This window comes from Gopherus evgoodei, chromosome 1, assembly GCF_007399415.2.
Source record: "Gopherus evgoodei ecotype Sinaloan lineage chromosome 1, rGopEvg1_v1.p, whole genome shotgun sequence".
Taxonomy (NCBI): Eukaryota; Metazoa; Chordata; order Testudines; family Testudinidae; genus Gopherus; species Gopherus evgoodei.
In genome coordinates, this window is record NC_044322.1 from 339763757 (window position 1) to 339779343 (window position 15587).

Here is a 15587-nt window from a genome sequence, read left to right on the forward strand (position 1 = left end):
TTTTAAGTCTCAGAATTTGGATGCAAGGCTCCTATTTTTAGCTACCTTTTTGAACTGCTTATGTCTAAGACCATCTAGCAGGTTCTCCTGATTTGGAAATCCAAGGAGATTCTATAGGTAGGGATGCGCTATCTGGTTAAATGTCCTCGGGTGTCTAACTATAAAGAGCCAGTTACAGTGTTACCAACTTTCATGATGTTGCCACTAGTCTTGTAGAATTTGGTGTTTTTCTTAAAGCTCCAACTCCTGGACTCAGGTGATTATATGAGGATCTCAGCTTTCATTTAAATAACATTTCTAGCCCTCATTATTAACAAAAAACCTGAAAACATGACCCCTAAAGGTTCAAAACTAGAAGACAAATACAAGAACACAACTTTTTAAACAAATCTCATGATTTTGGATGCTTAGTGTGAATAATACTGAAGGCATGAAGACACTAGCCAGAGACATAGCCTCCCTAGAGCATAGTGCCCCCGACCATACCTAGTCACAGATTTGGATCTACAGTTATAGTGATGTTGGGCACTGCTTTAGCTCCCTCTCTGTGACCACAAGGCTTTCCAGCAGCAGCCAGGCAGTTACAGCTAGAGCTCCAATCCTCACAAGCCAGGGTGCAAGGAATAGTTACAATTAAGGGCTAGCAGCTCAGTCAGAGTATCCCCCAAACTGATGGCAGGCAGCAGCAGATCCCTCACCCAGTACAGGGCAATGGCCAGCACCAGGAGTCAGCAACCGACCACAGCCCTCAATCCAGTCCAGGGCAAGAAGCAACCAGTGGCAGAGCCTCAAGGAGCCACCAGTTCCCTAGAGCCAGCCAGGGGCAAAGCAATTACTATATTCTTAAGTATCAGAGGAGTAGCTGTGTTTGTCACTTTTTACAGATCCAGACTAAGAGTCCTGTGGCACCTTATAGACTAACAGAAGTATTGGAGCATGAGCTTTCGTGGGTGAATACCTACTTTGTCAGACGCATGAGAAGTGAGTATTCACCCATGAAAGCTCATGCTCCGATACTTCTGTTAGTCTATAAGGTGCCATAGGACTCTTTGTCGCTTCTTACTATATTCTTAAAGAATGTTCCATACTGTAGCTCTGTCAGTTTTAAATTCTAGCAAACAGAACATCTGCTGATTATGTAAATAAGGCATTGAATATTCATATATGTAGGAGATTCATTCATAGCCCCTCCAGATTTCTGATCCTTCAGTTTAAATAGAAATGGTTAATACTAACATTGTTCCACCTTAGATAGTCAGTCACAATCCCTTTCTGCAATATGCTGGGAAGTACTCTTCTTGTATATTAAACAAACAAGACACCAATTTAAAAGAAAAAGAAAATAAGACAGGGATTTCTATGTGCACAACTTCTAGCTATTCAAGTGCCCCCCATATTGATGGCACTATATAAATTAGGGGTCGGCAACCTTTCAGAAGTGGTGTGCCGAGTCGTCATTTATTCACTTTAATTTAAGGTTTCACGTGCTGGTAATACATTTTAATGTTTTTTAGAAGGTCTCTCTCTACAAGTCTATATATTATATAACTAAACTAGTGTTGTATTGTAAAATAAACAAGATTTTCAAAATGTTTAAGAAGCTTCATTTCAAATTAACTTAAAATGTTGATCTTACGCCACTGGCCCGCTCAGCCTGCTGCTGGTCTGGGGTTCTGATCACCTAGGCCGGCAGTGGGCTGAGTGGGGCCTGCGGCCAGGACCTCGGCTGGCAAGGGGCTGGCAGACAGAACCCCAGACCGGCAGCGGGCTGTGCGGGGCCAGCAGCTGGGACCCCAGACCGGCAGTGGGCTGAGCGGCTCAGCTCACTGCCACTCAGGGGTTCCATCCTCCGGCCCCTGCCAGCTGGGATCCCAGCTGCCGGACCCGCTCAGCCTGCTGCCAGTCTGGGGTCCCGGCTCTGCCCATATACAATAGGTACCTACCTTCTTCCTGGTTCTGGCCCATTTTCTTCCTCTCTCTGCACTGAGCTGAGGGTGGGAGTGCACTGAGCACAGGGCTGGGGGTGAAGGGTCTGGCCAGGAGCTAGAATGAGGGAGGGGGCTCAGGGCTGGGACAGGAGGTTTGGGTGTGGGGGCACTTCACTGAGCACAGGGCTGGGGGTGAAGGGTCTGGCCAGGAGCTAGAATGAGGGAGGGGGCTCAGGGCTGGGACAGGAGGTTTGGGTGTGGGGGCACTTACCTGGGCAGCTCCCATTTGATGTGGGGGGTGCAGGTGTCAGGGTAGGGGGGCTGGGTATGTGTGGAGGTGCCAGAGTTAGGGCTGGGCTCATGGGTGGGGGATGAAGGAGTCAGAGGGCTGGGTGGTACAGGGCTCAGGGCAGGGGCCTGGGGTGTGTGTAGGGGGGTGGTCAGGGCTCAGGGCTGAAGGCCGGGTGACTGTCCCCCCAGAATCCCCAACCCCCGGCTCCTTGTCCCGACTACCCCTCCTGGGACCCCACCCCCTAGCTAAGCCGCCCTACCCCTTGTCCCCTGATTGCCCCCCTAGGACCTGCCCCCCTAGGACCCAACCCTTACCCACACCCCTGCACCCAGACAGAACCCCCTGGACTCTCATGTCCCATCCAACCACTCCTTGCCCCCTGACAGGGCCCCCCCAGAACTCTGGACCCATCCAACCCCCCCTCCCGCTCCCTGCCTGCCCCAAACCCTCTCCACACCCCTGCCTCCTGACAGCCCCCGCAGAACTCTCGACTCATCCAACCTCCCCAGCTCCTTGTCTCCTGACCACACCCTCCAGAGAGCCCCCCACCCTAACTGCCCCCCGACCCTCCTTGCTCCCTGTCCCCTGACTGCCCTGACCCCTATCCACCCCCCACTCCCTAACAGACCCCGGGACTCCCATGCCCCAACCAACCCCCCCCGCTCCCTGTCTGCCCCCTCCAGAGACTCCCGACCCTAACCACCCTCCCGGGATCCCACCCACCCATCCAACGCACCCTGCTGCCTGTCCCTTGACTGCCTCCACTCCTTACCCAACCCCCGGCCCTGGCCCCCTTACCATGAGATTCCCTGCTCATCTGGAGCTCTGCCTCCACATGTGCGCGCAGCCCTGCTCCGCCCCCAGAGCACTACGCGCATGGCAGCAGGGCCCTGGATAAGTGGGGAGCGTCTCCCTCCCCACGGACGCAAACGCTGCCACGCGGGAGCACACAGCCCTGACCCCCAGAGTGCTGCGCGTGTGGTGGCAGAGCTCCAGGGGAAGGCGGAGGAGGGGCCGGCGGCTTGCTGCGCACGGCCGGATGCTATGGCTGGGGAGCGCGGACCCTGCAGCTTGCCGCGTCGGCAGGATTTTTAATGGCACGCCGTTGCATGCCATTAAAAAATGGCTCGCGTGCCATCTTTGGCACGCGTTCTATAGGTTGCCAACCCGATATAAATAATTATACCCTTAAAAAAAAAATAGGAAAATTAGAAGGGAAACAAAGGACCACTGGAAAATGAAGAAGCTAGACACAGCATTTATGCACCTAGAATTTTTAAAATGCTAACAGAAAAATCTCAAAATCTTTGCTATAAAGTTCAGTGAATTAAGAGTCACCCAGGAATTAAAAACAAACAAACAAACAAGCGACACTTATCTTTGAGACTTTTAGGAAAGAAGGGCCTAGAAAATACCAGATGACTAATGTGATACCTATTCTGGGTAAAATATCTGAGTGCAAGATAAAGGAGTCAATATGTGAACATTATAATTAGACACCTTTCTTTAAAGACAAACTAGAGTTTATTAAAATAGGCCTTCTCAAATAAATCTAATAGCTTTCTACAATGTAATTATTGATTTACTACACAAAGGTGCTCAGGATATAGCACGTCAATTTCGATAAGCTATCTGATCTAAAACCACATAATTAAGATACTGAATATCAACTACTTAAAGCGATCGCAGTAAAGGTTTGGAACTAGTTGATTTAAAAAAAAGTATCTATAAATAATAAGATTTCCCAGCTGATCTAGTTTAAGAACTCAAAACTGGAACCTAGAGAGAGGAAACAATTGCACAGATATCTATTTTGAAGATATTTAGGAAGCAATTATGCAGAGCCAGGGATGAAAGTAAATAGTAAAACAAGTATAAGACTGAAGTGTGTTGCTCTTATAGAAAAAAAATTTCAATGTAAACATAGGGATTCTGACATGAAAAATAAGAAAAATATTACCCTATATAACCATGGTGATACTGCACCTGGAATACTGTGTACCTAAACTGAGGGAAGATAAAAAAGGACTAAACAAAAGTACTGAGAAGGTTAAAAAGAGAGATACAAGAATTAGGGGATAAGATTGAAAGACTGATAAGACTAGAAAAGTGAAGACCAAAGGGAGAAGATGTGATCCAACACATTCAGACTGACAATATAAATAAAGGAAGTCAATGGAGATGGTAGGCAAAAGGCACAACAGATTGAAGTTAAAGGAAGAAAAAGTTTGGGAACAACGTAAGGAAACATTTCTTAACAAGTAAGCATAGCTAGGCAGTGACACATTTCCAAAGGCAACATATCCCATACTTATCTAACTTGTTTTTGAAAATATTAGTGGAACAGTCATGTGAGAAGGCCTGAAAAATGCAGAGCCGTCACACTTGGTCACCCAAGTACTCTTTTCAGGTCCTGCTATATATCACACTATTGTTGCAGAGAGTGAAAGAGAAGAAAAAAAATGACATAAGACAGACAACTTGCTGGACATAAAGCTGATTGCTGTGATTGAAATTTCAGAATCTCTCTCTCTCTCTCTCTCTATAGCTGCAGAAGCTTCAAATTTCCTCCTAAAAAGTAGATTGATCAAAGAAGTTTGGGGAAGTCTCCCTATGTGTTTTGTAAAATAATTAACAGTAAATTTCTTCTAAAATATAGAAGTTTTTAACGGAGTTTGTCAGCATCACAACCAAATAAACACCATGTTGAACAGTGGGCATGACACAGGAAGGTTTGTCTAGGTTATTAAATACTACGGCCCCAATTTTACAGTCTTTAAAACAACAAAACTCCTCCTGAATTTAGGAATGCAGGATAAAAGTGAAAACATAGCAAGACCTGAAAAAAATAACTGGGTCATCCAGGGTGAACACTGCATTTTTTCATGTCTACTCACATAACTGACTGGCTTATCTTGGAAACATCAATTTACAGCATGGAATTAGTGGATGGTGAGTTGGATTGGGATTTCAAAGCTGATATTCACAATGGAAGGGAACTTGAAATTTACTTTTTAATTAACAACATCAGGATCTCTGGACTGAAGGAACACTTTCTAGATTGATATGAGTTGCACTATTCACAGTGGGTTTTCCAACTGCTGGAACCAGTCATGTTACAAGCTCCTATTGGTGGTTGATACAGCATGATAAATGCTGAAAAAGAACTGGTAAGATGTCACGGTGCAGGTATAGTAGTGAACGGAATTCTCTCCTCTAGGAATGAAGAATCTGGAAAGTTGTTCAAAAAGCAGGAGGCATAGTCAAAAATGAAGTAAACATTTCTTTCGTTCTGGGAAAGAATGCTCCAAGTCTTTTGAAATGAAGCCTCACACTTACTACAATCCAAAACACTGTTTAAGGACTTATAGCTTGGAGCATAAACTGGTTTATGAGATATATTGAGAAAGTGGCTTAATGAAAAATATGACTTCATATTAGGTATGCAAAATATACCATAAATCTGAAGAAAGGTGTCATCTTTTATAAAATCAATGAACTGAATTAAAAATCCATTCACTATTAATTGAGATAAAAAAGTATGGTTTCACTCAAATTTGTCTACTGTGCCTATCTCAGGTGCTACGCATGTAACAAAACATATACACAACTTTAATACAAATTGTAATTAAAACAGGGCACCTAACCAGGCTCATACACACTGATCATTTCTCTCTCTCTCAAAAATAAATACATACATTGTGACAGACCCAGACCAGCGGGATACAGGAGTCGGTAGAGGACAAATATACTGGTCACTGGATGAGCAGTTTTCTGTTCCCTGAGTGACCAGAGCAGGGGCTGCACTAGAGTAATCAGGAACCTGCTAGAACCAATTAAGACAGACAGGCTGATTAGATCACCTGCAGCCAATCAAGGCAGGCTAATCAGGGCACCCGGGTTTAAAAAGGAGCTCACTCCAGCCAGGCGAGGAGGAGCCAGAGGAGAGGAAGTGTGTGTGAGGAGCTGGGAGCAAGAAGCTGAGTGAGAGAGTGTACTGCTGGAGGATTGAGGAGGACAAGCATTATCAGACACCAGGAGGAAGGTCCTGTGGTGAGGATAAAGAAGGTGTTTGAAGGAGGCCATGGGGAAGTAGCCCAGGGAGCTGTAGCTGTCATGCAGCTGTTACAAGAGGCACTATAGACAGCTGCAATCCACAGGGCCCTGGGCTGGAACCTGGAGTAGAGGGCGGGCCTGGGTTCCCCCCAAACCTCCCAACTCCTGATCAGACACAGGAGGAGTTGATCCAGACTGTGGGGAAGATCACTGAGGTGAGCAGATCAGCAAATAAGCGCAGGACCCACCAAGGTAGAGGAGGAACTTTGTCACAACATGAAAAGAGAAAGTGAGACCTCCAGTAATTTTCCCAACCCCAAGCAACATCTCCCAAGAGCCTACCAGTCATCTCCTTAATCAATCCCTACAATTAACCTTCCACTTCTTTAGGAAAAGTCTGCATAAACATCTGCATCATCACCTGCAAGTCACACCACATCCATGGCTCAGATGAAACAAGAAGGAAAATTAATTTCAAAGCCCAGGACCCCTCACTGAGAACACACTGCTTCCCATTTCTACCAGGAGAGGTGCATTAACTTGCACCTGCATCTGTGTTGCAGTAATACACAAAGGAGAGAGGAGTTAAGATTGTATAGTGTGGTGTCATCCTACCTCTTCATTTCATGGTAGCATGTGTCTTTTGTTTTTTCTTGTCACATTACATATGCCTTAGATTAGAAGAATATTAAGAGTACCTGAATTCTGCATTTCCTGGTTTTACAATGTTTAAGTTCTGGAAGGCACCCAGGAACACAGTGCACCACTGAGTGCCTCCAACCTTAACTCCGCATGAATGCAGTTTTCCGCAAGTGAATATATTATTGGCTTCTTTGACACCCACAACTTATGTGGCTATTTAGAAGAATTAATTGTAAAGCTCAGTGGCCGAGGTATAATTTACTCTTATGGACACTACAGGGAAACAGTACTGTTTGCTGCCTTGGTTTTAACACACATGGAGTGAAAAGACACATACATTACATAACAAATGAAGCAATACCTATGAATAAATACCTTGAGAGGTGACATCGTACTTTTCAGCAGAAACTGATTTTATATCCATTGTGACTTTATGCAGCAACTTAATTATCTGAACCTGTTTCATGAAATCATGTAGCATGGCTTTTCCACAGCCCCTAAGATACGCTTCTAGGATCACAGCAAACCTCTGCTGGTAGTGCATGGACTGAGCAATCTCACTTCTTAAAAACCAAAACAAAAAGTGACCAATTCGTTTGTTCTAAAGGCAGAGAAAAGGCTAAAATTAATATACATGATTTTCTCCTGAGAAACAGTCAATTTTAACAATGCCTGTAACTTTAATGTATTTAATTTTGAAGTACTTACTCTCAAACCTCGTTTTAGTAGAAATCTGGCTAGTGCGCTGTCATGATAGGGTTCAAATTTCACAGCCTAAACAATGCATATAAAAATCAAAGTAACACATATTTTAAAATATTTATAATACCTTGTTGCATTTTCTTATATGTGCAATTTACAGATGACATCAACAGAATAGAGCTCTGTCAAAGTAAAAGTGTTATAGAAAAGCATAGGCCTTTGGAGAAAAAAAAAGTTGGAAAAAGCACTGATGTTTCTTTGAATGTGATTTGATCACTGCATTCTATGATTCCATGCTAGTTGTTTTTTTTTGAGACATTATTATTGTGACAGATGATTAACAAACAAAAGCCACATGGAGAAGTAGCCATCCAGTCTAACTTCACACTCATGAATGTTGGTGCACTATAGTGACAGTACTCACAGATTCAGATGAGAGGGTGGCAAAAAACCAAAACATTCTAATACTGTTTTACATTAAATTATTGTGTATATTGTAATTTAATAAAAGTTTTAACCCATAATTTTTCCCTTTTGTTTTGAAAAGAAACTAAAAATACCTCAGTAGTTTATTCCTTCTTAAAATCATTGTAATGTTTATCATCTTGAAACAAATTCTTTTAGAAAATGCACAAAGAATAATCTTAGCATCCTGCATTGTACGCACTTGTGTATCTGCCAGCCTGCATATTAACTGAGCCCCTAATTTGGATGCAAAAATGTGTTAAAAACAAACAAACAAACAAGGACTTGTCTGTAAGCTCTGCTGTCTTAAAGGAGAGCGTACAGAGTAGCAGTTACATGGCAGGTCAGACTAGATAATCTAGTGGTAACTTTTGGCCTGAAAATTTACAAACCTTGAATTGCATATGTCCTGTCGAGGGGGAGCCAACCTCCAGATGGGTGAAGATAAGGCAGGAGAGTATATAGAGGCTTTGTCAGAAGCACTGCTCCTGCAAATTTGGAAAAGCCAACTCCACTTTCTTAGGAGTCAGCAACTACCTCTGAACCTGTGCGGCTTACAAGGTCCACAGGCTGCCTTGCCACAGAGGTGCCCAATCTTATTGTAGAATTTGCTCACAGGTTCCTTGATATTTAGTTGTGTCTGCTGCTCTGGAGTTTATAACCTTTACAGAGAAAGAGCTGCCAGGCATGGAAAGGTGCAGAATAGGACCAGAATAGCTGGATATGCATTTACACTAGAGAATTGCACTATTACAAATTTGATCTGCAATCAATAATACCCTCAGTTCTGCAAGTTGCAATGGTGCAGTGTTCCCACCCCAAAGCAAACTATTGTGAAAGTGAAAGAAACTTCTCTTTTCAAACTCAGATCTCTGAAATGCTTTGTCGTGTAGCTGATCTCAAGCTTTCAGCAACAGCTAGCAAGAGATCATATGAGATATTTCAAGCAAATAGGATGGTAACTCACTTTCCATTAAAACCCTGATTTTGATCTTTCTAACTTTCTATGAATGAATAAATCCTAAGTATGGAGTCAGAACCATGGTTCCTTGCCATGCCTTTTATTCTACTGTTTTATACTTTTTAAAATTTTATGGAGCAGTACAAGTACATGAAAGCACAAGATTGATAGTATTGTCAGCTAAGACGCATGCACAGCAGCATGAAAGATTCTTCACACAATTCTGCAAGCAGACCTTAAGCACAACCCAAAACTTTTGTGTCAGGCCTTGTCTAAACCAGCATTTTCTTTAAATTTTTCATTGTTTCATTACCAACAGTGGCAGCAATAGCAGGAGCACTGGTACGGACTGGCCACTGGAGTTTCAATTACTTAGTGAGAAGCTGAATACAGGTTACGTTGAAGACGTAACTTTATTAAATCCTGTGCATTACTCTGACCATGTGGCTGTGTTGCTTCCAGCCAAACTCCCCACATTCCCTGGTGTCCTGTCAATAAAAGTCCCTCAGGGTAGGGTGACCAGATAGCACGTGTGAAAAATCAGGACAGGGGGTGGAGGGTAATAGGCATCTATGTAAGAAAAACCCCAAATATCCGATCACCCTACCTCAGGGAAACATGGGCTCTCTGACTGCGGTTCTGCTGATCATTATACAACTGGTGCTTTAACTATCATGTGATCCAGACCTGATCTGAGCAGGATTAGAAAATCCAGTGTGGGTGGGTTTCCATCATTAGAACTACACTGGTGACTGTGGAGAAATCTGAAGAAGACTGTTAATATAGACACAACGTGTGAATGGTAACAAAGGTAAATGAATTAAGGATATTATTAATTCCTTTTACTAGCAGTGTTTTGATTAACATTGGAAACTTCAAACAGTAGGGCATTCATAATACTGGAACATTTCAATGATCATGCTAATATTCAAGGAAACTAATGTTCAGGAATGCAAATATACCTTACCTGCACTAGTTGCAAAAGGTAATGCAGAACATCGTCGTCTTCTAAGCTCTCCAGCTTTTGAACTGCCATTGCTCTTACGTTTTCATCCGAAAAGTTACAGTCCAAAAGCTGCATTGTTAGTCCAACATCCAAACTGCTATGATCCCAAGCTTCTCTTTTAGCCAACAACTGGTATGTTTTAGCCACTATTTCTTGCTGTCCCCACTTCACTGAGCTAAGCAGCTTAGGATATGCCTTAGGGTGCTTTATGCTTTCGTATCTAAAATGCCACAATAATTCTTTGTCCTCAGGAGTAAGAGGATTAAGTGGGTCAGTGTCTATGATTGCTTCAAGTTGTTTTCGAAGCTGGTTAGGCATTTCAGCTCTTGTCCTGTCCCCTTGGGGGTCAGATGTTATCCTATGTTTGGGCAAAGCTATTGGGTGGCAATATTTATCCAAAACAATAGAGATAGCCATTGAGTTTTCTTTATCAGGATTGGTTGCTGATGTAAGTTTGTCAGCATTGATGCTTCCCTGCTCTTCCCCCTTACCTGAAATCTTCCACATATGAAGCACGTACTCCCCGCTACGTAACAAGGAACGGTGATCAATCAACAAAATATTTACATAATAGAGTAGCTGAGTTTTACATTTAGAATCGGAGTTGGGGGAATCATGTGACTGAAGGTTAACCTTTGTGGATAATGCCTGTGCTTTGCCACAATATATCTGTAGATTCAGTAGTGCTCCTTTAGGCAAATCTTTAATTTTAATATCAAATTCAACCCAAGTATTCCATAGAACCTCCTCAGTAAAAGGCTTAGATATGGTCCTTCTCTGTGAAAGAAGTTGTTGCCCATGTTGAATATTAGCCTCAACAAACACAGTAAGTTCAGTATTTCTTGGTAGCACTGGGATATCAATGCCAACTATCTTGACCCTGAATTTTCTATTACAGTCCCACAAAGAGATAGTGAACACCCTCTCATGATCTTTTCCATCTATTGTCAGCTGTTCATGATATCCTGTAACACCTGTGCAGTCATCCACCAAGGGCCATTCTTCTTTCTGAACCTCATCCTCCTTGGGGTCAGGAGGGTCATCTAGTACTAGGTGGATCTCTTCCCCATTTTTCAGGCACTGTCTTATCCAGTGAAAATCTTTGATTGGAGTCTCTCCTGTGATATACTCATCTCTGCCACAAACCCTGAGAACAAAATCCAGTTCACTGTGATCCTCAGGAATATCCATCAAAGATTTCTTCTTTGCCATTTTTGTGAAAAAGCTCTGAAGGATCATGTCTGGTGTGTCATCAATTGATACTTTAATTTTCTGGCTAGTTGTTCCTCTGTGTATGATTATAAAAATATTGTTATTAGTAATCTTTTTAAGCACATATTCTGGGAGTGGCTTAGATGTAATCCATGGATGCATTGAATACAATTTTGGATCTCTGCAGGCTACTTCAATCATTCGTGGTGTGACTAACCTGCGACGAGTAAATTCTAGCTCATCATCATGCACATTACTAACATCAGTGACATCATAGCCAATTAAATCATTAAGTTGTGTCTGAAATTCCTGAACCGCCTGTGCTGGTTTTTGCTTCTGGATCACAGAGATTTTGCCTACCTTTTTCTGTAACACTTTCCAATACAGTATGCAGTCCAACGTCTGTATTACTTGATGTTTGTCATAAATTTCATACCACTGCCCTTTCTTCTGATATTGAAGAATAAATTGATCTGGAGCGAATTTATGGTAAAAGTCTGTGGTTTGGCTCATCTCTATTGCACGCATCCAAATCTGTGCTTTCATTTGCTCAACAGTACAGTTGCCAGCTATTTCGAGTAACATTGTTTCCTGCACTTGTTTATTGCTTGTAGGCAGAATGAACTCAATGGATATCAGTTCCACTGAAGATAAATTACTTGCTGGACTGTGTGGCTTCATTCTTCTTCTCCTTCGTTTGGCTTCCTCTCTCATTACAACAGGCTGTTCATAATTCCCCAACTCCATGCCAGAAGAAATCTAGCAAAACATACAGATGTTTGATCACTTTCTCATTTAATTTCTGTTTGTGTACTCCTACAGACACATTAGCTCTTTTTGTTATGTTTAACTACAGGCTTTAATCATAACCTTTACATATACAATATACATTCCAAAAGTTTCTGAATATAAAACTATTTTTGTTCAGGATGGCTTATTTGAATCAATCTATTAATTTTAAAACCAAACATTAGGTACAGCAATAACTAATTAAAATTGTGCATTTATAGAACACTATCTACCCAAACATATTTTATGAATTGTGAACCTGATCGTGTAAGGGCCTCGGGCCTAAACTTCCAGACTTCAGTAGAAACTGTGATCTCTAGAAGCTTGACAATGCTTTTTTTGCTCCGACTGATTTTCTCTTTTGAATTTGGCAAACATTGATTTTCTTCCCCTCCTGTATTTTGGATTATGCTGAAATTAACACAAATGGATTTTAATAATTAAAAGACATTTTGCTATTAGTGAGCCAGTATCACAGAATGATGTCATAGTAAGCGCCGGAGAAAAATACGGTAATAGTAGCAGAGGAAACAAATATTGTTTCTATGTGGACCCCACAGAAAGCGAAACTGTTGATTATTTCCCCCTTCCATGATGAAACGTTAAGATATTTTTATTTTAAAAATCCCTTATATAATGTACATCTAAATTTTAGCCTAATATGATGGAAATGTTTGCAAGCCAATGACACTATAGTACATTTTATAGCAAGTGAAAATATCTAAAACAGACAAAATTAGAAAGAAATTTTAAGACAATCTTACTGATTTTAAGAAAGCAAAAATGTTATTGCTCAGAATTAGTCTCTGTTCTACCATATCAAAGCGGAAGTTATTTACAGAGTATTCAGCTGAGGAATGCAAAGTTGACTGGATGTACTTACATTTGTTCCCCTTCAATCTCTCCTTCATAAATTATGTTAGATTGCTTAATTATTTCAACCTTTTTTTAGGGAAAAAAATAAACTTTTATACATAAAGCCTCCCTCTATTTGCTTACAAAAAGCCCCAGCAATCTCATCGTGTCCTTGTTAATATTAGAACAAAAGGTAAGAACATACAACAAAACTAACCTGAAACAACAGAACACACAATGACTACAATTCGTTCTTAACGTTTCAGAAAGCAAATAACCGTGGGCACCATATTTATAATTACCAAATCAAATTGAAACATTACCTGATTACAAAGCACAGGATGAGTCGCTGAATAAGACTCATTTGTTTAATTTTAAAGTATTTTTTTTTAAAATGAGGATCATTCACAAGAAAGTTGTTTGTTTAAGTTGTTCTGCTTTTCTTGCTTGCCTTCATATCCAGATGCAAAGGAAGTGCTGCACTTACCAGGAAGGAAGTTTTAACCAAGTTGATTATACATATGATTGCTCATTTTAAAAAAGTCAGAATGTTTTTCCTGTCAGAACAGAAAAAATATATTTACAGTACTGGCAACCACAAAAACCTGAACTTAATTTTAAAGCTCATGGGTGGAAGGAATGTGCTAAAAATTACCCACTTAGATAAAAACATTAATAAAAATTAAAACAATGACATATGCATAAAACTAGCTGACTAGAAGAAATGTTCTGTATAAAGATGAACTATATTTGAAAGAGCCAAATTATAGATGCTTAGTACAAAAAAGAAAGTAAAAAAGGACAAATTAAACAAGACACAAGGCTCTAATGCTGCCCATATGGTAGTCGTTAGGACCTTTGACTAGATTGACTACCAGGGATTTCCCTACCCCGACCCCCTGAATTTCCCCAACATACCAACAGTGGTCAGCTAGTTACACAGTGTTGCCAATTTAGTCATTGGTTGGAAATTTGAATTGAAATTGAAACATTAACAGCATATACAGTATATGATAAAATACTTGTACCTGAAAAAGTATAAGAAGTTTGAAAAGTACGAACGAAGACTAGCTTCTTACAGCTGTTGTTTTCTTGACAATGTTGGCACATTTATTTTGGCAATATTGGCCAACCTTATAATTTCAAATTATGATTTGTAAGCAAGGTCTGAATGAGATCTACCCTGACAGCCAGGGCAGGGGGAAGGCTTCAGGACCAGGCTGTATTTACATGAACTCAACTACTCTACCTAGGTATCCAGCCCACAGAGCTGTGTTGTCCAAGCGATCAATTTTGGCTGGTGTTGGGTTACAAATCACTTTAGTATTGAATGTGAGGATCATGAAATGTTGTTAACCTTGTTGTATGAATAAAGGGCAGCAGAACTGTACTTAGCTTGCCCTAATTGAGGGGGGTCACCCGCAGCGCTTAATTTTTGCCAGGGCTGAGCCCCAGTACCTCTAGACTTGCCATGTCGGTTATGAAAGTCAAAAACACCTCTTTCCTTACAGATCCCAGTGGAGTGAAGGGGAGGGAGAGATAGGGGTTTTGCTTGGTGGTGCGGGCTGTGCCTAAGACTCGCAGGCACTGTTTGACCTGCCCCTCTCCCCTATTTAAAGATAGAGCTTATTAGGCTCCATAGAGAATCTTTTGTTTTGTTAAGTGACCGCTAGAACTGAAATCACTGATAATCAGGTCTAAGTGCTTAGACCTGCTGCAGGACAGCATTTCTGTGGAAAAGACAGCCCAGCCTGCACTTCTTGTGAGGTTCTCCCACTGAGAGATGAAATCACTGAGTGCTGGGTGGAACCTCAAGAGACCAACTCACAGAGGTCACAGTGGCAGGTGGCAGCAGAAGGTGATGTCACAGGGCCACCGGCAATGGAGAGGTGGAGTGAATGGTGGCACGACAAACAACTGCGGCCAGAGTGAGTGGCCAGAGGGAGTGATGAGCAGCTGGAGGAATGAGCAAGGTGCCTTCTCCCCTGCACCACCCTTCCACCCCCAAGGTGGGAGGTGAACTCATGCGAAAGCACCTCTGAACTCTTGGTCTTCACTGACCAAAGACAACAACTAGGAGTGGGGTGTGGTACAAAGAGAAGGGAGGGGCACGTTAACAGAACATTTCTTTGTTGGACTACGTTTTAGTGATTTTGCTCCAAAATGATAGATTTGTGACTGAGAAATTTATACAAATATACATTTCCTAGTAGGCCAAGATTTTTGAAGTGCATTGTTTGCTAAGGTCATTATCTCATATTCTTGCTATCTCGAGGGATCGTTATCTTGGGGAGTTTCTGTACTAAAGATTTTTATTATAATTAATTTTTACATAAGAACTAGGGCTGTTGATTAATCACAGTTAACTCACGTGATTAACTCAGAAAAATTAATCGTGATTAATCTCAGTTTTAATCATGCTGTTACACAATAGAATACCAATTAAAATTTATTAAATATTTTGGATGCTTTTCTACATTTTCATATATATTGTATTCTGTGTTGTAATTGAAATCAGAGTGTATATTATTTTTATTACAAATATTTGCACTGTAAAAATGACAAAGAAATAGTATTTTTCAATTCACCTCATATAAGTACTGTAATGCACTCTCCTTATCGTGAAAGTACAACATAACTGCACTCAAAAACAAAACAACATAAAACTTTGGAGGCTAC

General features: G+C 41.5%; 1 protein-coding gene across 4 annotated transcripts in view; it reads right to left on the reverse strand.

Moving 5' to 3' along the window:
- PIK3CG (phosphatidylinositol-4,5-bisphosphate 3-kinase catalytic subunit gamma) overlaps positions 1–15587 on the reverse strand; it is a 60922-nt gene that overhangs the window by 29607 nt on the left and 15728 nt on the right. Inside the window, exons 2-5 of one of the 4 annotated variants that reach the window (XM_030550372.1) lie at positions 12313–12464; positions 10014–12023; positions 7627–7692; positions 7294–7519 (exon numbers count right to left, since the gene is read on the reverse strand). In XM_030550372.1, coding sequence (XP_030406232.1) covers positions 7294–7519; positions 7627–7692; positions 10014–12011 — 2290 coding nt within the window. In that variant the 5' untranslated portion in view covers positions 12012–12023; positions 12313–12464. Of the gene's footprint in view, positions 1–7293; positions 7520–7626; positions 7693–10013; positions 12024–12312; positions 12465–13231; positions 13389–15587 lie in introns of those variants that run through there. The other 3 variants (XM_030550456.1, XM_030550277.1, XM_030550541.1) reach the window with 3 other exon arrangements.